This window comes from Cebus imitator, unplaced genomic scaffold, assembly GCF_001604975.1.
Source record: "Cebus imitator isolate Cc_AM_T3 unplaced genomic scaffold, Cebus_imitator-1.0 Scaffold76, whole genome shotgun sequence".
NCBI classification, from domain to species: domain Eukaryota; kingdom Metazoa; phylum Chordata; class Mammalia; order Primates; family Cebidae; genus Cebus; species Cebus imitator.
Window position 1 is genome coordinate 1,274,254 of NW_016107391.1, and position 23,289 is coordinate 1,297,542.

At 43.7% G+C, this 23,289-nt stretch overlaps 2 protein-coding genes across 14 annotated transcripts in view; both read left to right on the forward strand.

Annotated features, from left to right (window-relative positions):
• The window catches only part of LOC108307063 (protocadherin gamma-C4), a 190,619-nt gene that overhangs the window by 45,637 nt on the left and 121,693 nt on the right, over positions 1–23,289 (forward strand). Inside the window, exon 2 of one of the 13 annotated variants that reach the window (XM_037739883.1) lies at positions 366–2,653. The exons of 9 other annotated variants lie outside the window; for them this stretch is intronic. In XM_037739883.1, coding sequence (XP_037595811.1) covers positions 366–2,653 — 2,288 coding nt within the window. Of the gene's footprint in view, positions 1–46; positions 2,654–14,464; positions 17,117–19,630; positions 22,288–23,289 lie in introns of those variants that run through there. 3 more of the 13 variants (XM_017532219.2, XM_017532224.2, XM_017532231.2) reach the window with 3 other exon arrangements.
• Positions 5,580–11,324, forward strand: LOC108307068 (protocadherin gamma-A7-like). The gene has a single exon (XM_037739886.1). The coding sequence runs from the start codon at positions 8,358–8,360 to the stop codon at positions 10,806–10,808; it is 2,451 nt and encodes an 816-aa protein (XP_037595814.1). The 5' UTR covers positions 5,580–8,357; the 3' UTR covers positions 10,809–11,324.

Sequence of the window (23,289 nt, forward strand, 5' to 3'; positions counted from 1 at the left end):
CGCTGTTCACTAACCCGGGCAAGAAAAATCAACGAAACTCGAGTTATATTCTCCAGTCACAAAGCAAATCAGACAGGAAGCAGGAAAGCTGTGCACAAACTCTGACCTGAGACACTTCGCATCTGATCTCTGCTTGCTGAAGGACCTTGACCTCTATTTCTGAGAAGCGCAAAAGTGATGCGGACCTGTTCTTCCCTTTAATCCCAAGGAAGTCTCTAACAAGCCAGTAATGGCGGCTCTGCAGAGGCGCCCGCGGCGCAGCGAGCAGCTCTCGCTCCTCACGCTACTGGGGACGCTGTGGGGGGCTGCGGCAGCGCAGATCCAATACTCTATTCCTGAGGAGCTGGAGAAAGGTTCCTTCGTGGGCAACATTGCCAAGGACCTGGGGCTGGAGCCCTGGGAGCTGGCGGAGCGCGGAGTCCGCATCGTCTCCAGAGGTAGGACGCAGCTTTTCTCTCTGAACCCCCGCAGCGGCAGCTTGGTCACCGCGGGCAGGATAGACCGGGAGGAGCTCTGCGCTCAGAGCCCGCGGTGTCTGGTGAGTTTTAACATTCTTGTCGAGGATAAACTGAATCTTTATCCTGTGGAAGTAGAAATAGTGGACATTAATGACAATACACCCCGATTCTTAAAGGAAGAATTGGAAGTGAAAATTCTCGAAAACGCAGCTCCATCCTCTCGTTTTCCACTAATAGAGGTCTATGACCCTGATGTGGGAAATAACTCCCTTCAGGGCTTTAAGCTCAGCAGCAATAGTCACTTCTCAGTGGACATGCAAAGCGAAGCCCATGGGCCCAAGTACCCGGAGCTGGTGCTCGAGGGCACCCTGGACCGGGAAGGAGAAGCCGTTTACCACCTGGTCCTTACTGCCATGGATGGCGGTGACCCTGTCCGCTCAAGCGTCGCCCGAATTCTGGTAACAGTTCTAGATGCAAATGACAACGCTCCAGTGTTTACTCAGCCCGTCTACCGTGTAAGTGTTCCTGAAAACTTGCCAGTAGGCACACCAGTGTTAGCAGTAAATGCCACCGACCGGGATGAAGGAGTCCACGGGGAAGTAACTTATTCCTTTGTGAAGATTACAGAAAAGATCTCACAAATTTTTAGTTTGAATGCTTTGACTGGAGAGATTTCAACTTCTGCAAATCTAGACTATGAGGACTTGAGCTTTTATGAGCTGGATGTTGAAGCCCGAGATCAGCCAGGTCTTCGAGACAGAGCGAAAGTCTTAATAACTATCTTGGATGTCAATGATAATGTACCAGAAGTGGTTGTTACATCTGGAAGCAGAACAATTGCTGAAAGTGCGCCTCCAGGAACAATAATCGCTCTTTTTCAAGTGTTCGATCGAGACTCTGGACTGAATGGTCTGGTCACCTGTTCCATCCCGAGAAGTCTCCCATTTGAATTGGAAAAATCAGTTGACAATTATTATCGATTAGTGACAAATGCAGCTCTAGACCGGGAAGAGGTGTCCTTGTACAACGTCACTGTGACAGCCACAGACAAAGGAACACCATCTCTGTCTACAGAAACAATCATCTCCCTAAATGTGGCAGACACCAACGACAACCCACCCACCTTCCCCCACTCATCCTACTCAGTCTATGTCCTTGAAAACAACCCCAGGGGCGCCTCCATCTTCTCTGTGCATGCACTGGACCCTGACGTGGACCAGAACGCCCGAGTCGCCTACTCACTGGCAGAAGACACCCTTCAGGGGGCGCCCCTGTCCTCCTACGTGTCCATCAACTCTGACACTGGCATTCTGTACGCCCTGCGCTCCTTCGATTATGAGCAGTTGAGAGACCTACAGCTGTGGGTGACAGCCAGCGACAGCGGGGACCCGCCCCTCAGCAGCAATGTATCCTTAAGCGTGTTCGTGCTGGACCAGAACGACAATGCGCCCGAGATCCTATACCCCGCCCTCCCCACAGATGGTTCCACTGGCGTGGAGCTGGCGCCCCGCTCCGCAGAGCCCGGCTACCTGGTGACCAAGGTGGTGGCGGTGGACAGAGACTCGGGCCAGAACGCCTGGCTGTCCTACCGCCTGCTCAAGGCCAGCGAGCCCGGACTCTTCGCGGTGGGGCTGCACACGGGCGAGGTGCGCACGGCGCGGGCCCTGCTGGACAGAGACGCGCTCAAGCAGAGCCTCGTGGTGGCCGTCCAAGACCACGGCCAGCCCCCACTCTCGGCCACTGTCACGCTCACCGTGGCCGTGGCCGACAGCATCCCCGAAATCCTGGCCGACCTGGGCAGCCTTGAACCCTCAGAGGGTTCTCACAACTCAGACCTCACGCTGTACCTGGTGGTGGCGGTGGCCGTGGTCTCCTGCGTCTTCCTGGCCTTCGTCATCGTGCTGCTGGCGCTCAGGCTGCGGCGCTGGCACAAGTCACGCCCGCTGCAGACTTCGGGAGGTGGCTTGGCGAGCGTGCCGGGTTCTCACTTTGTGGGCGTGGACGGGGTGCGGGCTTTCCTGCAGACCTATTCCCACGAGGTCTCCCTCACCGCGGACTCGCGGAAGAGTCACTTGATCTTCCCTCAGCCCAACTATGCAGACACGCTCATCAACTCGGAGAGCTGTGAGAAAAGCGAGCCTCTTCTGATAACTCAGGATTTACTCGAAACGAAAGGAGACCCCAAGCAACTTCAGGTGAGTTTATTTCCGCAGAAGCGGAAGAGTCATTTGATCTTCCTGCAACCCAACTATACAAACACGCTCATCAGCCAGAACGGCTGGAAGAGAAGTGAACTCTTTTGGTACAGGAAGATTCATGATTTTGTAAAGCGGAAGATTCCCTTGTTCAGGTGAGGGTATTGTTTTTATTGGTTGACGAGGATTAAAAATTATCTTTGATTAGTGCTTAGTTTTCTTAGTCCTTTGCAGGGAATCATATAATTTTAATGTTTTTCTTTCATAAGGAAAGATTGTTCTTAAGTCTTAATTTTGTGGGGGGAAATAATGCATGTCCTAGTTTTTCTTTATCTCTCTCTTCTTGGCAAGCTGTGTCTCAGATCGAGTGCATCTCATTTCTTAGGTTTTTCCTACTATGTGACATTTGTAAGGTTCTTTCTTTTTCTGATGTGGGAAAATAACCTTAATTTAGGTCTGTATTACAGAAGATCAAGATCTTGGTTGTGGGTAGAGTGGTGGCTCACACCTGTAATCCCACCTCTTTAGGAGGCTGAGACGGGAGGATCCCTTGAGGCTAGGAGTCTGAGACCAGCTTGAGTGACATAGCAGGACTCTGTCTCTATCAAAAAAAAAAAGAAATTAGCCAGATGTTGTGGTATGTGCCTGTAGTACCAGCTACTGGGGAATCTCTGATAGGAGGCTTATTTAGGGGTCCTTGTCCAAGGTTCTGAGTCTGCAGTGAGCTATAACTGTGCCACTGCACTCTAGCCTGGGAGACAGAATGAGACTCTCTCTCAAGGAAAAAAAAATATTTTGTTTTTTCTCAGTGTTACTTAATAATTATTAATGACAGAGGTTCATATGACAGATGTTTCACCTTTAGTACCTAGAAATCAAAATTATTTTTAAAAAGATAGGAATCATTGAAAACTGCAGCAGGGAACACCTGATTTTTGGTGTTAGAACTATCTGTTATTTACTTGGGCCAGTTACAGTCACTATTATCTTCCAATTAAAATTAAGATTAAAAAGACTTACCAGAGATAGGATCTCCCTCTGTTGCCCAGGCTGGAGTAAAATCCACTTGTAACTGCTGCTCATAGAGTGTGTATCCAGGGCAACTCGAATCTATGTTCCTGGGTTGCAATCCTCAAGTCTGGCCCAAATAAATTCTACTTATATTATCTTTTAAAACAAGACTTTCTTTATCTATCTAACTCAGATTCTAAGAAAATAATTTTATGAGACTTCTTTCAAACTATAAAGCAGTATAGTGAACAAATATTTGTTGACATCACCATTATTATAACAATTAGGTTGTTAACAAATAACTGTAAGTACCCGATGCTGTGTGCCTACTATAATGTCTTTTGCATACTGTGTGCCTCATAGTATTTAAGAGTAAAAATTAATTTTAAATCATGCTTGGTAGTGTCTGCTTACAGGGAATATCTCTAAAAATAGATGACTGAATGGCAAATGGGAGAACAAATTTAATGGGGTTCAAATAAAAAGTTAAATATTTCAGCATTTTAACCCAGACAATAAGGCTTCCATCGTATAGAAACTCTTTATTGAAATATTTCAAGAAAAATGGGACTATCATTTAGAAGAATGATTAGTCTTATTTATTATGACTGAAACATGCAAACAAAATCATTGTTTCATGAACAGAAAACAGCAAAGCTTTTTACTATTAACGATGTTCGAAAAGAAAATGGATCACTAAGGAGGTAGGAGATTCTGTTATCAGCAGTCTTCAGAAGTTAAGTTGGTGGCCCTGGAATTCATGGAGCACAGAGGATTCTATAATTTGATGAGTTGTTGAACGACATTATAGTCAAGATTTTTTTCCAGTCATGAGTTGGAAGATTCTCCAATCTAGTGTTATTGTAGAATGGATTGGCCACTTGTGCATCTAAATTTATTATGCGTGTGTAAGAAAAAAGTAATTGAGAAAATATCTCGAAAATAAATGAGAACCTTCTTTGTAACCTGACTTTGTCAGTCTTCATAACAATAACATTGAGTTGATATTTCTTTAAATAAGGTGCTAAGAATAATACATGTTTTTCTAAACCAATATTGTGGCATTTACAGTTAAGGAATTATTATAGAATTATTTATTTCAAGTTTCCAAATGTATATACCTAACCAAGAAATCAAATCATCCACATTTTCCAATCTAATTTGCTTGTACATTTGCTATATAATTTGATAAAATAACAATTTTAAACAACTTGAATCTTGGATATTAGTCTCATGAGTTAGGCGGCCTGTTACACATGTGATGATTTATTTCATAAATTCTGAGCGTATGAATGTTATTTTACTGTATCACCAATTGAGGATGTTAAACTACATCTTAAACATTCGTTGTTATAGGCAAAGCTCACTAACTACTTTTTGTGGATCTCAGGCTGGTTTACTTTATTCTCTTATTACCTGTGACCATTTCATTTAAACAAATAAAACATTTCACTGAAGGAAAAACTACCAACTTCTACTTTCACAAAACTCAATTCATTCATGTGGACTGACTATTAAACATCCTGGTAACCATGGAATTGGCTAAGTTCTGACTGAGTTTCTTTGATCCACGTGCAATACAGATCATTAAGAATAAGATAGGTTGTCTGAGATTTGAGAGTTCAGTATGGAATTTTGAAGCATCAGGGAAAAATATCTACCAAATTATTGGATTATTTTATTGTCTGCAAAAGCCATTCTTTTTTTTTTTTTTTTTTTTTTAACAGAGTCTTGCTGTGTCTCCCAGGCTGGAGTGCAGTGGCACAATCTCTCCTCACTGCAACCTCCTCCTGGGTTCAAGCAGTTCTCTTGCCTCAGCCTCCCAAGTAGCTGGGATTACAGGTGTGTGCCACCATGCCCAGCTAATTTTCGTATTTTAATAGAGATGGGCTTTCACAATGATGGCCAGGCTAGTTTTGAACTCCCGACCTGAAGTGATCCACCTACCTCTGCCTCCCAAAGTATTGGGATTACAGGTATGAGCCACCGAGCCTGGCCTAAAAGCCATTCATTTCTCATCAAACTTCTGTTGAGGTGGCAATTGTCAAAGAGGACGGAGTAAAATTTCAGAGGAGAATCATTGGAAAATACCTATATCTTTACTTGAGAATGAAAATCTAAATGGAACTTCAAAGAACTTTTTTGTTTTTAGTTTTTAAAAATGTCCCCCCCCAAAAAAAAGAGAGAAGATAATCAATTTGATACCTGGGAAGCCAAGCAGACTTTACATAGAATATTTTTTTCCTTTTCCTTTTTTTTTTTACCAGGAGAAGCTGGTCTTTCAGGATCAGAGTTTTTTTTTTTTTTTTTTTTTTAATGCAACCATACAAATGGTCAGGATTCTTCCCAATATCTTAGTCAATAATAATATACCCTCTTTAAATTATGAAATGATTTCAATTTGATATGATGAGCTTATGTTGGATTTTATTAAACATATCTTGGTGGTTTAGTAAATATCTTTAATATTTAATTTTATGATGTGCGATAACTCAGAAAATGTGAATGTTGGAGAGAATGAAGACATTTACTTGCTAAGGTGTGTATCCTTTGTGTTCAGAGTAGCCTATAATTTAACTAGATGTTATTTCTTTCTCTCCAAAGAAGGTACCAAGACACAATAAGTTAATTAAGACTTTTTAAAAACAATAGACTAAGAAACAAATGTGAGATGAAACTATGAATTTTGAGGCATCAGATAGAAATGGATCAAGACATTGAGAGCTGTAACCTCCAAACATGAAAGTTTGTTTGAAAATGTCTGCAAGTATTTGTGTTATTTAATGATCTTACACTTTGCTTGCTTCAACAAGAAGTTAAAAAGTACTACTAAACAAATAGAATTTAACTCCAGTTTACAGAATTCGTCTATAATACCTCTGTTAATACATCCATAATACCTTAAACTTATCCACTTTCATTCAATAGTCTTCCAGTTTGACAAAGTCAATACAGGGCATGTAGTGTATATTACACAATACTCCTTCTAAGCCTAGGACACTGCCCTATAATTGTATACTGGAATACAAAGTATAAATAAATATTAATACTAAGCAGGTAAATGAAGAATATGCATATCTTTATATTAGTTAAAGTGATGTTTCAATGCTTAATTAAGTTCAAGTTAGACAGATTTTACCACCAAAATACATTAAAATAAATTTTAAGATTTCAAAAAAAGAATTTATCTACTTTGTGAATGCAAACATAACTGTGGATTATTTTGATAGATCAAAGCAGAATTTCCTTGAAAGTGTTTCCCATATTCTGGAGCAATGCCACCAGAAAGCATAAATAGGTTACTTAGGAGCCTCCCACAAAACTGTTAAGCTTTCTTAGTGTTAGCTCTGGGTTCTCCTCCTGGTTCCGCCAGCTACTCTCCAGGACCTGAAATAATTTACAAAGCAAGACTGTTTCTTGGCAGTTCTTTATTCCAGAGTATGTCATTTTTTTTTTTATTCTGCAAATGTGTGAAAGGAACTTTCTTTTATTTCTGCTAGTAACGGGTAGCCTCGGAACCATCAATAATTTAGTTTTACTCTATCAACATCAATGGAGAAATGAGTGCCTCTAAGGATCCTCTCAGGATAGTCCTGCATTTAGCTCAGATACTGTCTAGAGATCCTTTTTTTCTCAATTACACTAGAATAGGGTAGGATGAAGATTTGAATTGCATGCTAAGATGAAGACTTGAATTGCATAATGAAAAGAATCAGCCAATCCATTATCCACTTTCTTATGAATTCACAGCCCAGTAGGATCTCTGCAGATTTCTGCCTTCTGTAGAAAATGGGTTGCTTCTATAGCTGATTGTTATAGCCAAGACCAACAATTATTTCTTTCTTTTCTCATAAGACTGGGAGTGAGAATATTTGGATTTCTACAACATTCCGCTACTATATAATCATGAGCAAGGCAATTCTCTCTCATTTTTTTAAATGGTCAAAATAAAGGTGTTATACCATCTCTAAGGTTCTATAAAATCAAAAATGTATTAGAATATGTCTATATCTTTTACAACAATTTTGACTTTCTGAATCTTGCATGATGGTGTCTAGGATATATGTGTTCAATTCATATTGAATTAATTAAAATTTATATACACTGATGTAAATATTTTCTACATAAAATCTTTCATACGTATTTAAACAAAGTTTACCTTTTTGCCTTCAATAGCTGATTTTCCTATGTGCAATAACGTGTTAGTCAGTGCCCAAAAGAGTCACTTGAAAGTTGCAAGGCAAAGCAGAGTTTTTAAAAAATTATCTAAGATTATCAAACATCTGTCCATAAACACTGTTACAGTAATTCAGCGTCTTAAAATGGATTTTTAAATTATCAGGGATATCTAGAGTGAAGAAACTTAACAGGGAAATTTTGAAAGATGAAATTTTCTATGAAATCAGTGTATTGTGCATCAATCTGGTGCAGTAACTTAGTAAGGACTCAGAGCGCCGCTGTTCACCAACCAGGGAAAAATGGTGCGAGAGATCCCACAGAAACCACCGAGTTTTACAGCACTGAGAAACGACAGATTGCGGTAGGCCCTCTCCCAGGCTGCACTAAACTCAAGCCTCTATCCTGCGGATTCTGAGCTCCCTTTCCGAAGACAGAGGGGGCCACCAGGACACACTCGCACGCATTCAGAAGCACTTCCCGAGACGGGCGTCTAAGCAAAAGGAGCAGGAAGACTATGGCGGCTCAGCCGTGGGGCGGGGACTGCAGAGGATTCGTTCTGCTCTCCATCCTCCTGGGGACCCTGTGGGAAGCCTGGGCAGGACGTATTCTCTACTCAGTGTCGGAGGAGACTGACAAAGGGTCCTTTGTGGGTGACATCGCCAAGGACCTGGGGCTGGAGCCCCGGGAGCTTGCGGAGCGCGGAGTCCGCATCGTCTCCAAAGGTAAGACGCAGCTTTTCGCCCTGAACCCGCGCAGCGGTAGCTTGGTCACTGCGGGCAGGATAGACCGGGAGGAGCTCTGCGCTCAGAGCCCGCGATGTCTGGTGAACTTTAACATCCTGATGGAAGATAAAATGAATCTTTACCCTATAGACGTGGAAATAATAGATATTAATGACAACGTTCCAAGATTCTTGACGGAAGAAATAAATGTAAAAATAATGGAGACTGCAGCTCCTGGGGTTCGATTTCCGTTAAGTGAGGCTGGGGATCCAGATGTGGGCACGAACTCCCTCCAGAGCTACCAGCTCAGCCCCAATCGCCACTTCTCCCTGGCTGTGCAAAGTGGAGACGACGGAACTAAGTACCCGGAACTGGTACTGGAGCAATTGCTGGACCGGGAGGAAGAGAGGATTCACCACCTGGTCCTCACAGCCTCTGACGGCGGCGACCCGCCCCTATCCAGCACCGCCCGCATCCAGGTAACAGTGGTGGATGTCAATGACCACGCGCCTGTCTTCTCTCTGCCTCAGTACCAAGTAACTGTCCCCGAGAATGTGCCAGTGGGCACAAGACTGCTCACAATACATGCTATCGACCTGGACGAGGGAGTCAATGGGGAAGTGACATATTCCTTTAGGAAAATAACCCCTAAACTTCTACAGATGTTCCATCTAAACTCACTTACTGGAGAATTATCAACTTTAGAAGGATTCGATTATGAAGAAACTGCCTTCTATGAAATGGAAGTTCAGGCTCAAGATGGTCCTGGTAGTCTGACAAAGGCGAAAGTACTGATCACAGTTTTAGACATGAATGATAATGCTCCAGAAGTGACTGTGACTTCTTTAAGTAGCTCAATCCCTGAAGACACACCTCTTGGGACAGTAATTGCTCTTTTCTACCTGCAAGACAGAGATTCTGGAAAGAATGGTGAGGTGACCTGCACCATTCCAGAAAATCTACCTTTTAAATTAGAAAATTCAATAGATAATTATTATAGATTGGTCACAACCAAAAACTTGGACCGGGAAACACTTTCTATGTATAATGTCACACTGAAAGCCACAGATGGTGGGACTCCTCCCCTGTCAAGGGAAACTCACATCTCCGTGCAGGTGGCAGACACCAATGACAACCCACCCACCTTCCCTCACTCCTCCTATTCAGTCTACATTCCTGAGAACAACCCCAGAGGGGCCTCCATTTTCTTGGTGACTGCACAGGACCACGACAGTGAGGAGAATGCCCAGGTCACTTATTCCTTGGCTGAAGACACCATCCAGGGGGCACCAGTGTCCTCGTATGTCTCCATAAACTCTGACACTGGAGTCCTGTATGCACTGCAATCCTTTGACTATGAGCAGTTGAGAGAACTACAACTGAGAGTGACTGCACGTGACAGCGGGAACCCACCTCTCTGCAGCAACACGTCACTGAACCTTTTCGTGCTGGACCAGAACGACAATGCGCCCGAGATCCTGTACCCCGCCCTCCCCACAGATGGTTCCACTGGCGTGGAGCTGGCGCCCCGCTCCGCAGAGCCCGGCTACCTGGTGACCAAGGTGGTGGCAGTGGACAAAGATTCAGGCCAGAACGCCTGGCTGTCCTACCGCCTGCTGAAGGCCAGCGAGCCTGGACTCTTCGCGGTGGGGCTGCACACGGGCGAGGTGCGCACGGCGCGGGCCCTGTTGGACAGAGACGCGCTCAAGCAGAGCCTCGTGGTGGCAGTCCAGGACCACGGCCAGCCCCCTCTCTCGGCCACCGTCACGCTCACCGTGGCTGTGGCCGACAGCATCCCCGAAGTCTTGGCCGACCTGGGCAGCCTTGAGCCCTCCGACGATCCTTACAACTCTCACCTCACGCTGTACCTGGTGGTTGCGGTGGCTGTGGTCTCCTGCGTCTTCCTGGCCTTCGTCATCGTGCTTCTGGCGCTCAGGCTGCGGCGCTGGCACAAGTCAAGGCTGCTGCAGGCTTCCGAAGGTGGCTTGGCAAGCATGCCGGGTTCGCACTTTGTGGGCGTGGACGGGGTGCGGGCTTTCCTGCAGACCTATTCCCACGAGGTCTCCCTCACTGCTGACTCGGGAAAGAGTCACCTGATCTTCCCCCAGCCCAACTATGCGGACACACTCATCAGCCAGGAGAGCTGTGGGAAAAACGATTTGCTAACATCTGTAGATTTTCATGAATGCAAATACGAAGTGCCAAGTATTCAGGTGAGCCCAGCCCTTCCTTTATTTCAGTGAGGAATTTGTTTGCATGATATTTCTCTATTATTTTGCAAAACCAGTGTTTTGAAAATAGGGATTTAAAAAGTTTTATAGAGGTAAAAATGAGTTTCCCAGTTTCCTTCAGTGGTGATACTTTAATGCAGAACGCATAGGAGATAGTATCATTTCTTTAGTGAAAGCCTATGGACAAGATTATGAATAAGTGGTCTATTGCATTTTATAATTTCCACCTACTTTCCAATCTGTTTTCCAACCTACTTTCTTAAATGAGAATGAATCGAGTCTTTCATATTGCACGAGGTTAGCAGGAATAAAACAGACCTCAGCTGCCTTCTTAGGATTCTCTTTAGCATTCAAAAATATAACAGGTTCTGAAATATTTCTTCCATGTGAAGACTTTTCTGTGCCTGATTCTGCCTTCATGTACCGCAGCTTGGTGGTCCTAAAAAATCTTAATTGCTTCTTGACCTATTTAAAGTATAATCATCTATTAATGCGGTGGTAGTGGAAGGTTAGATTTATGCGTAAAGAATGAAATGTGTGTGTGTCACAGTTCACTAGTCTAATGCCACACTAAAGGCCATCAGACAAAACCAATATACTATGTCAAATGTCATTTGAAGTGTTGTCATTGGCATTTGTGACAAAGGCAGTNATTTCACTGAAGGAAAAACTACCAACTTCTACTTTCACAAAACTCAATTCATTCATGTGGACTGACTATTAAACATCCTGGTAACCATGGAATTGGCTAAGTTCTGACTGAGTTTCTTTGATCCACGTGCAATACAGATCATTAAGAATAAGATAGGTTGTCTGAGATTTGAGAGTTCAGTATGGAATTTTGAAGCATCAGGGAAAAATATCTACCAAATTATTGGATTATTTTATTGTCTGCAAAAGCCATTCTTTTTTTTTTTTTTTTTTTTTTAACAGAGTCTTGCTGTGTCTCCCAGGCTGGAGTGCAGTGGCACAATCTCTCCTCACTGCAACCTCCTCCTGGGTTCAAGCAGTTCTCTTGCCTCAGCCTCCCAAGTAGCTGGGATTACAGGTGTGTGCCACCATGCCCAGCTAATTTTCGTATTTTAATAGAGATGGGCTTTCACAATGATGGCCAGGCTAGTTTTGAACTCCCGACCTGAAGTGATCCACCTACCTCTGCCTCCCAAAGTATTGGGATTACAGGTATGAGCCACCGAGCCTGGCCTAAAAGCCATTCATTTCTCATCAAACTTCTGTTGAGGTGGCAATTGTCAAAGAGGACGGAGTAAAATTTCAGAGGAGAATCATTGGAAAATACCTATATCTTTACTTGAGAATGAAAATCTAAATGGAACTTCAAAGAACTTTTTTGTTTTTAGTTTTTAAAAATGTCCCCCCCCAAAAAAAAGAGAGAAGATAATCAATTTGATACCTGGGAAGCCAAGCAGACTTTACATAGAATATTTTTTTCCTTTTCCTTTTTTTTTTTACCAGGAGAAGCTGGTCTTTCAGGATCAGAGTTTTTTTTTTTTTTTTTTTTTTAATGCAACCATACAAATGGTCAGGATTCTTCCCAATATCTTAGTCAATAATAATATACCCTCTTTAAATTATGAAATGATTTCAATTTGATATGATGAGCTTATGTTGGATTTTATTAAACATATCTTGGTGGTTTAGTAAATATCTTTAATATTTAATTTTATGATGTGCGATAACTCAGAAAATGTGAATGTTGGAGAGAATGAAGACATTTACTTGCTAAGGTGTGTATCCTTTGTGTTCAGAGTAGCCTATAATTTAACTAGATGTTATTTCTTTCTCTCCAAAGAAGGTACCAAGACACAATAAGTTAATTAAGACTTTTTAAAAACAATAGACTAAGAAACAAATGTGAGATGAAACTATGAATTTTGAGGCATCAGATAGAAATGGATCAAGACATTGAGAGCTGTAACCTCCAAACATGAAAGTTTGTTTGAAAATGTCTGCAAGTATTTGTGTTATTTAATGATCTTACACTTTGCTTGCTTCAACAAGAAGTTAAAAAGTACTACTAAACAAATAGAATTTAACTCCAGTTTACAGAATTCGTCTATAATACCTCTGTTAATACATCCATAATACCTTAAACTTATCCACTTTCATTCAATAGTCTTCCAGTTTGACAAAGTCAATACAGGGCATGTAGTGTATATTACACAATACTCCTTCTAAGCCTAGGACACTGCCCTATAATTGTATACTGGAATACAAAGTATAAATAAATATTAATACTAAGCAGGTAAATGAAGAATATGCATATCTTTATATTAGTTAAAGTGATGTTTCAATGCTTAATTAAGTTCAAGTTAGACAGATTTTACCACCAAAATACATTAAAATAAATTTTAAGATTTCAAAAAAAGAATTTATCTACTTTGTGAATGCAAACATAACTGTGGATTATTTTGATAGATCAAAGCAGAATTTCCTTGAAAGTGTTTCCCATATTCTGGAGCAATGCCACCAGAAAGCATAAATAGGTTACTTAGGAGCCTCCCACAAAACTGTTAAGCTTTCTTAGTGTTAGCTCTGGGTTCTCCTCCTGGTTCCGCCAGCTACTCTCCAGGACCTGAAATAATTTACAAAGCAAGACTGTTTCTTGGCAGTTCTTTATTCCAGAGTATGTCATTTTTTTTTTTATTCTGCAAATGTGTGAAAGGAACTTTCTTTTATTTCTGCTAGTAACGGGTAGCCTCGGAACCATCAATAATTTAGTTTTACTCTATCAACATCAATGGAGAAATGAGTGCCTCTAAGGATCCTCTCAGGATAGTCCTGCATTTAGCTCAGATACTGTCTAGAGATCCTTTTTTTCTCAATTACACTAGAATAGGGTAGGATGAAGATTTGAATTGCATGCTAAGATGAAGACTTGAATTGCATAATGAAAAGAATCAGCCAATCCATTATCCACTTTCTTATGAATTCACAGCCCAGTAGGATCTCTGCAGATTTCTGCCTTCTGTAGAAAATGGGTTGCTTCTATAGCTGATTGTTATAGCCAAGACCAACAATTATTTCTTTCTTTTCTCATAAGACTGGGAGTGAGAATATTTGGATTTCTACAACATTCCGCTACTATATAATCATGAGCAAGGCAATTCTCTCTCATTTTTTTAAATGGTCAAAATAAAGGTGTTATACCATCTCTAAGGTTCTATAAAATCAAAAATGTATTAGAATATGTCTATATCTTTTACAACAATTTTGACTTTCTGAATCTTGCATGATGGTGTCTAGGATATATGTGTTCAATTCATATTGAATTAATTAAAATTTATATACACTGATGTAAATATTTTCTACATAAAATCTTTCATACGTATTTAAACAAAGTTTACCTTTTTGCCTTCAATAGCTGATTTTCCTATGTGCAATAACGTGTTAGTCAGTGCCCAAAAGAGTCACTTGAAAGTTGCAAGGCAAAGCAGAGTTTTTAAAAAATTATCTAAGATTATCAAACATCTGTCCATAAACACTGTTACAGTAATTCAGCGTCTTAAAATGGATTTTTAAATTATCAGGGATATCTAGAGTGAAGAAACTTAACAGGGAAATTTTGAAAGATGAAATTTTCTATGAAATCAGTGTATTGTGCATCAATCTGGTGCAGTAACTTAGTAAGGACTCAGAGCGCCGCTGTTCACCAACCAGGGAAAAATGGTGCGAGAGATCCCACAGAAACCACCGAGTTTTACAGCACTGAGAAACGACAGATTGCGGTAGGCCCTCTCCCAGGCTGCACTAAACTCAAGCCTCTATCCTGCGGATTCTGAGCTCCCTTTCCGAAGACAGAGGGGGCCACCAGGACACACTCGCACGCATTCAGAAGCACTTCCCGAGACGGGCGTCTAAGCAAAAGGAGCAGGAAGACTATGGCGGCTCAGCCGTGGGGCGGGGACTGCAGAGGATTCGTTCTGCTCTCCATCCTCCTGGGGACCCTGTGGGAAGCCTGGGCAGGACGTATTCTCTACTCAGTGTCGGAGGAGACTGACAAAGGGTCCTTTGTGGGTGACATCGCCAAGGACCTGGGGCTGGAGCCCCGGGAGCTTGCGGAGCGCGGAGTCCGCATCGTCTCCAAAGGTAAGACGCAGCTTTTCGCCCTGAACCCGCGCAGCGGTAGCTTGGTCACTGCGGGCAGGATAGACCGGGAGGAGCTCTGCGCTCAGAGCCCGCGATGTCTGGTGAACTTTAACATCCTGATGGAAGATAAAATGAATCTTTACCCTATAGACGTGGAAATAATAGATATTAATGACAACGTTCCAAGATTCTTGACGGAAGAAATAAATGTAAAAATAATGGAGACTGCAGCTCCTGGGGTTCGATTTCCGTTAAGTGAGGCTGGGGATCCAGATGTGGGCACGAACTCCCTCCAGAGCTACCAGCTCAGCCCCAATCGCCACTTCTCCCTGGCTGTGCAAAGTGGAGACGACGGAACTAAGTACCCGGAACTGGTACTGGAGCAATTGCTGGACCGGGAGGAAGAGAGGATTCACCACCTGGTCCTCACAGCCTCTGACGGCGGCGACCCGCCCCTATCCAGCACCGCCCGCATCCAGGTAACAGTGGTGGATGTCAATGACCACGCGCCTGTCTTCTCTCTGCCTCAGTACCAAGTAACTGTCCCCGAGAATGTGCCAGTGGGCACAAGACTGCTCACAATACATGCTATCGACCTGGACGAGGGAGTCAATGGGGAAGTGACATATTCCTTTAGGAAAATAACCCCTAAACTTCTACAGATGTTCCATCTAAACTCACTTACTGGAGAATTATCAACTTTAGAAGGATTCGATTATGAAGAAACTGCCTTCTATGAAATGGAAGTTCAGGCTCAAGATGGTCCTGGTAGTCTGACAAAGGCGAAAGTACTGATCACAGTTTTAGACATGAATGATAATGCTCCAGAAGTGACTGTGACTTCTTTAAGTAGCTCAATCCCTGAAGACACACCTCTTGGGACAGTAATTGCTCTTTTCTACCTGCAAGACAGAGATTCTGGAAAGAATGGTGAGGTGACCTGCACCATTCCAGAAAATCTACCTTTTAAATTAGAAAATTCAATAGATAATTATTATAGATTGGTCACAACCAAAAACTTGGACCGGGAAACACTTTCTATGTATAATGTCACACTGAAAGCCACAGATGGTGGGACTCCTCCCCTGTCAAGGGAAACTCACATCTCCGTGCAGGTGGCAGACACCAATGACAACCCACCCACCTTCCCTCACTCCTCCTATTCAGTCTACATTCCTGAGAACAACCCCAGAGGGGCCTCCATTTTCTTGGTGACTGCACAGGACCACGACAGTGAGGAGAATGCCCAGGTCACTTATTCCTTGGCTGAAGACACCATCCAGGGGGCACCAGTGTCCTCGTATGTCTCCATAAACTCTGACACTGGAGTCCTGTATGCACTGCAATCCTTTGACTATGAGCAGTTGAGAGAACTACAACTGAGAGTGACTGCACGTGACAGCGGGAACCCACCTCTCTGCAGCAACACGTCACTGAACCTTTTCGTGCTGGACCAGAACGACAATGCGCCCGAGATCCTGTACCCCGCCCTCCCCACAGATGGTTCCACTGGCGTGGAGCTGGCGCCCCGCTCCGCAGAGCCCGGCTACCTGGTGACCAAGGTGGTGGCAGTGGACAAAGATTCAGGCCAGAACGCCTGGCTGTCCTACCGCCTGCTGAAGGCCAGCGAGCCTGGACTCTTCGCGGTGGGGCTGCACACGGGCGAGGTGCGCACGGCGCGGGCCCTGTTGGACAGAGACGCGCTCAAGCAGAGCCTCGTGGTGGCAGTCCAGGACCACGGCCAGCCCCCTCTCTCGGCCACCGTCACGCTCACCGTGGCTGTGGCCGACAGCATCCCCGAAGTCTTGGCCGACCTGGGCAGCCTTGAGCCCTCCGACGATCCTTACAACTCTCACCTCACGCTGTACCTGGTGGTTGCGGTGGCTGTGGTCTCCTGCGTCTTCCTGGCCTTCGTCATCGTGCTTCTGGCGCTCAGGCTGCGGCGCTGGCACAAGTCAAGGCTGCTGCAGGCTTCCGAAGGTGGCTTGGCAAGCATGCCGGGTTCGCACTTTGTGGGCGTGGACGGGGTGCGGGCTTTCCTGCAGACCTATTCCCACGAGGTCTCCCTCACTGCTGACTCGGGAAAGAGTCACCTGATCTTCCCCCAGCCCAACTATGCGGACACACTCATCAGCCAGGAGAGCTGTGGGAAAAACGATTTGCTAACATCTGTAGATTTTCATGAATGCAAATACGAAGTGCCAAGTATTCAGGTGAGCCCAGCCCTTCCTTTATTTCAGTGAGGAATTTGTTTGCATGATATTTCTCTATTATTTTGCAAAACCAGTGTTTTGAAAATAGGGATTTAAAAAGTTTTATAGAGGTAAAAATGAGTTTCCCAGTTTCCTTCAGTGGTGATACTTTAATGCAGAACGCATAGGAGATAGTATCATTTCTTTAGTGAAAGCCTATGGACAAGATTATGAATAAGTGGTCTATTGCATTTTATAATTTCCACCTACTTTCCAATCTGTTTTCCAACCTACTTTCTTAAATGAGAATGAATCGAGTCTTTCATATTGCACGAGGTTAGCAGGAATAAAACAGACCTCAGCTGCCTTCTTAGGATTCTCTTTAGCATTCAAAAATATAACAGGTTCTGAAATATTTCTTCCATGTGAAGACTTTTCTGTGCCTGATTCTGCCTTCATGTACCGCAGCTTGGTGGTCCTAAAAAATCTTAATTGCTTCTTGACCTATTTAAAGTATAATCATCTATTAATGCGGTGGTAGTGGAAGGTTAGATTTATGCGTAAAGAATGAAATGTGTGTGTGTCACAGATATCAAGTCTAATGCCACACTAAAGGCCATCAGACAAAACCAATATACTATGTCAAATGTCATTTGAAGTGTTGTCATTGGCATTTGTGACAAAGGCAGTTACATGTTTTAACATAGAATTCCAATTTGCTGTTTTAGTGGAATAGCTAGATGAAGTGTGTCTGTGGGCTATCAAAGTGGGAGATTGGGGATACTGGCTTTGTCTCAACTGTCTCATGTACTCAAACTGTAGGCCATCTTATGTACACAGATCCTAGACCAGTAGTTGGTTTTATTCATTAAGTATGTTGAAAAATTCAATTGGAAGTAACCCAATCTGGGATTAACTACTTCCGTGTTCTTTTGTATAACATTAACTACTTCCGTGTTCTTTTCTATATCAAGTGATTGCCAGTGAGAAGGGGTGGATGACAAGGTAACCTTGATTCCGGAGACCTTTGAGTATTAATTACAATGACACTTTTAGCCAGATATGGTGTTACAAGCTATAGTCCACCTGAATGGGAGGCTGAGGCAAGAGGACAGCTTGAACCCAGGAATTGGAGGCCCTCCTAGATAATATGTAAGACTCTGTCTCTTAAAAGAGACTTCTTTTTAGACTAGTGTTGTATTTGGTGGTACTTTGCACATGATTGACTGTACAATAGTGGTGGGGGGGGATACATTTTACAAGTGCTGCTGTGTCTACATTTCAGCTATAAAATCACTTGGGGTAGAAGACAATGTTGCTGACACTAACAATGTTACCGAGGGAAGGTCCTGTGGCAGAAATATGGTTATAAGCTGTTTTGTAAAAGAAAATCTCCTGGGCAGGGCGCGGTGGCTCACACCTGTAATCCCAGCACTTTGGGAGGCTGAGGCAGGTGGATCACGAGGTCAAGAGATCAAGACCAACCTGACCAACATGGTGAAGCCCCATCTGTACTAAAAAATACAAACATTAGCCAGGCATGGTGGTGTGCTTGTAATCCCAGCTACTCGGGAGGCTGAGGCGGAGGAATCACTTGAATAGGGAGGCCGAAGTTGCAGTGAGCTGAGATTGTGCCACTGCACTCCAGCCTGGTATCAGAGTGAGACTCCGTCTCAAAAAGAAAAAAGAAGAAAATCTCCAGACCAAAATTTATTAGATGCATCAAATTATTTTTTGGCAATGGAGAGACATAATCCCTAAACTCAGCTGTTGTAATCAGACTTTCCAGGGATTGTTTCCTTGATTTCTGAGGTCATCAAAGAATGTAAGTAAAAAAAAAAAAAACAAAGCTACAGACCAGAAAACACAAAACAGAAGACAATTAGATGCGGAAAAGAAGAACACCAACAAAGTAGAAGATAAAAGTTCTAGGCTACAACAAAGAAAAAAAATACGTAAAGAAAAATAGACGAAAAAAGAAGAGCAAAGAAACATTAAAATGAAAAACACATAAAAATCCTCAAAAAAAAGAACTGAAACGAGAGGGAAACAAAATGGACATGAAAATAAAAAAAAATTGCAAATACTAAAAAGCAACCTAAGAAGTAAAAAGAAAAACAAGAAAAAAAAAAAAGGGCAAAAAAAATAGAAAAGAACGAAAAAAGGAAAAAAATGTTACCAAAGATAAAAAAAAAAGAAAAAGGATCCAGTAAAATCAGAATAGAAAAAAATCCAAAACAACAAGACCCGGAGCTGATTCAGGACAAGACTGCCAGAGACAAAGCCAGGAATAAACACTACATAGTTCAAGATAGGGGAAAACAAAGGTCAAAAAACAGATGCAGACTGAAGCAAAAACAGTAGCCGAAAAATCTAAAAAGTTAGAAAAAATACAAAGACAACAGAAAAACGGTAGAAAAAATTAAAAATAAAGACATAAACACAAAAGCTTTGCTCGTTAAGTTAGGCACACAAATACAATTACTGCACTGGTTAAACTGAAGCAGCAGAGGCTGTAGTTTCCTAGTGCTGACTCTGGGCGCCGCTGTTGGCCAAAGTGGAGAGCCTGGAGCTCCAGATCTCCTCGCGCAGCCGCAGCGCACTTTCCGGGGCAGCCCCAGCTCAGACTCACCAGCACCAGCCTTTACACCGCTTCCTCCTCGGAAAAAGAAGAATCTTTTCCTGAACTGGAACTGGAACTAAAGGCCTTTCGGAGATCCGAAAATCTGCAATACAGAGGTTATTTGTAACCCGGCGTCTCCAGGCTGGTGAGCAAGCTGAGGAGAGCAAGAGGGATGGAGAGCTGCGCCGGGGAGCGGGGCCGGGCTGAGAGGCGACCTGGGCTCTTTCTCTTCCTGCTGCCTTTGTTCTGCCCGGCTCTCGGTGAGCAGATTCGCTACAGGATTCCCGAGGAAATGCCCACGGGCTCCGTAGTGGAGAACCTCGCCAAGGACCTGGGGTTCAGCGTCCAGGAGTTACCGACTCGAAAACTGCGCGTCAGTTCGGAGAAGCCTTACTTCACGGTGAGCGCAGAGAGCGGGGACTTGCTTGTGAGCAGCAGGCTGGACAGGGAGGAGATCTGCGGGAAGAATCCAACTTGTGCTCTGGAATTTGAGGCTGTTGCTGAAAATCCACTGAACTTTTATCACGTGAATGTGGAGATCGAGGACATTAATGACCACACGCCAAAATTCACGCAAAATTCCTTTGAGCTGCAAATAAGCGAGTCTGCACAGCCTGGCACACGATTTATATTAGGATCTGCCTATGACGCAGATATTGGTAGCAACACACTGCAGAGTTACCAACTCAGTCTCAGTGATCATTTCTCACTGACAAATAAAGAGAAATCAGATGGCAGCAAGTACCCTGAGCTGGTATTGAAGACACCTTTGGACCGAGAAAAGCAGAAATCTTACCACTTGACTTTGACTGCCTTGGACTTTGGGGCTCCACCCCTAAGCAGCACTGCACAAATACGGGTTCTAGTGACTGATGCCAATGATAATGCTCCAGTTTTCAGTCAAGACGTATACAGGGTGAGACTTTCGGAAAACGTGTACCCGGGGACCACGGTGCTACAGGTGACTGCCACGGACCAGGATGAGGGTGTCAATGCTGAGATCACTTTCTCTTTCAGTGAAGCTAGTCAGATCACCCAATTTGACCTGAACTCTAACACCGGGGAAATAACTGTTTTAAATGTATTAGATTTTGAAGAAGTCAAAGAATATTCCATAGTTTTAGAAGCAAGGGACGGTGGAGGAATGATTGCGCAATGCACACTGGAGGTAGAAGTCATAGATGAAAACGACAACGTCCCAGAAGTGATATTCCAATCTCTACCCAACCTGATTATGGAGGACGCCGAGCTGGGAACACATATTGCTTTGCTCAAAGTGCGTGACAAGGATTCCAAACACAATGGAGAAGTTACTTGTAAATTGGAAGGTGATGTTCCATTTAAAATACTAACTTCTTCAAGAAACACGTATAAATTAGTGACAGATGCTGTTCTAGACCGCGAGCAGAATCCAGAGTACAATATCACTATTACGGTCACAGACCGGGGCAAGCCTCCCCTCTCCTCCAGTTCCAGCATCACCCTGCACATTGGCGATGTAAATGACAACGCTCCGGTTTTCTCACAGCCTTCCTACATAGTCTATGTGTCCGAGAACAACCCTCCTGGAGCCTCCATTTCACAAGTCAGCGCTTCCGATCCCGATTTGGGACCTAATGGCCAAGTCTCCTACTCCATCGTGGCCAGTGACCTGGAGCCTCGGGAGCTGTTGTCCTACGTGTCCGTGAGCGCACAGAGCGGGATGGTGTTCGCGCAGCGCGCTTTCGACCACGAGCAGCTGCGCTCCTTCGAGCTCACGCTGCAGGCCCGCGACCACGGCTCGCCTGCACTCAGCGCCAACGTGAGCCTGCGCGTGTTGGTGAACGACCGTAATGACAACGCCCCGCGGGTGCTGTACCCCGTGCTGGGGCCCGATGGCTCTGCACTGTTCGATATGGTGCCACGCGCCGCAGAGCCCGGCTACCTGGTGACCAAGGTGGTGGCGGTGGACGCAGACTCAGGACACAACGCCTGGCTGTCCTACCACGTGCTGCAGGCCAGCGAGCCCGGGCTCTTCAGCCTGGGGCTGCGCACGGGCGAAGTGCGCACAGCGCGTTCCTTGGGTGACAGGGACTTGGTCCGCCAGCGCCTGCTGGTCGCCGTGCGTGACGGTGGACAGCCGCCACTCTCTGCCACCGCCACACTGCACCTGGTCTTTGCCGACAGCTTGCAGGAAGTGCTGCCGGATATCACCGACCGCCCTGAGCCCTCTGACCCCCAGGCGGAGCTGCAGTTTTATCTAGTGTTGGCCTTGGCCGTGATCTCAGTGCTCTTTCTCCTGGCCGTGATTCTGGCCATTGCCTTTCGCCTGCGACGCTCCTTCAGCCCTGCCGCCTGGAGTTGCTTCCAGCCTGGTCTCTGTGTCAAGTCTGGACCTGTGGTTCCCCCTAACTACAGCGAGGGGACTTTGCCTTATTCCTACAATCTATGTGTTGCACATACAGGAAAGACGGAATTTAATTTCCTAAAATGTAGTGAGCAATTGAGTTCAGGACAAGACATACTTTGTGGTGATACATCTGGGGCCTTATTTCCGCTTTGTAATTCCAGCGAATTGACTTCCCATCAGGTGAGTTTCCTTTAAGTATAACTTACTTCACATTGCCAATCCATTTCTCTCTATTCATAGGAAAATACATATGTTCACAGGAAAATATATAATTTTTAGATCGCATGAATCATTTTGGGAATGTTGTAGTCAGTTAAAAAGCTATCCTACCATTCTTCAAAGGAGGAGTGAAGTAGGAGCAATTGTGTGGCCCAACATTTGTTTGTTTGTTTTTTAAAGGGGCTTAGATTTACAAAGCAATGAGGGTGTGGTTTTAACCACAAAGTGAAAATGTCAGACAGTTGTTGACTCTCCTAAAAAGTGAATGAGATTTTCCCATACATTTTCCTTCTTGTTGCCTAATATATGATGAATACTTTCTTCAGCTTGGACATACCATAAATATAAAAATATTAAGCAAAGAAATTAAGCTGAACTTCAATACTTTTCTTCACTAATTTAGCTGGTATGATCTCCATACTAGTCTACCGTTTTATTTCTTGTGTTAACTTCCCTTTTGTTTCAAATGTTCCTAGAATAAGGAGTCTTCAGCTGGATTTTTATGTCCATGGACCCCTTGTGTTTGTACGCAGTGTATGGTGTGTGTGTGTGTGATCCTTTTACTTAGAAAAAGGTCTTCCATGCTCATTAGAAGATCAAAAGCAGAGTCTCCTTACTTACAACATAGAGTTTCAGGATTAGACTGTATTCAAGCTCATTCTATGTCCTCCATCAAAGAAAAGACAATGTTTTGTGTCTGTTGTTCCTCTCACACACAACCCTAATATATGATGTATAACTGCCTTTTCTGTAGCCCTAAACTTATATAGCTAGAGGTCTTCTAATCATTCTGCTGTCTCTAGGAGATAAATATAGTCTTGAAATTTTCAAATTTTTAGACAAAACTGCCAATCTGATGTGCATACAAAATACCAAGGAACATTATATGAGTATTTTGCTAGGCATCTCTAAGCAACTGCTTCAATTAATGGTCACTTTACAAATTGCTGAAGGAAAGAGACT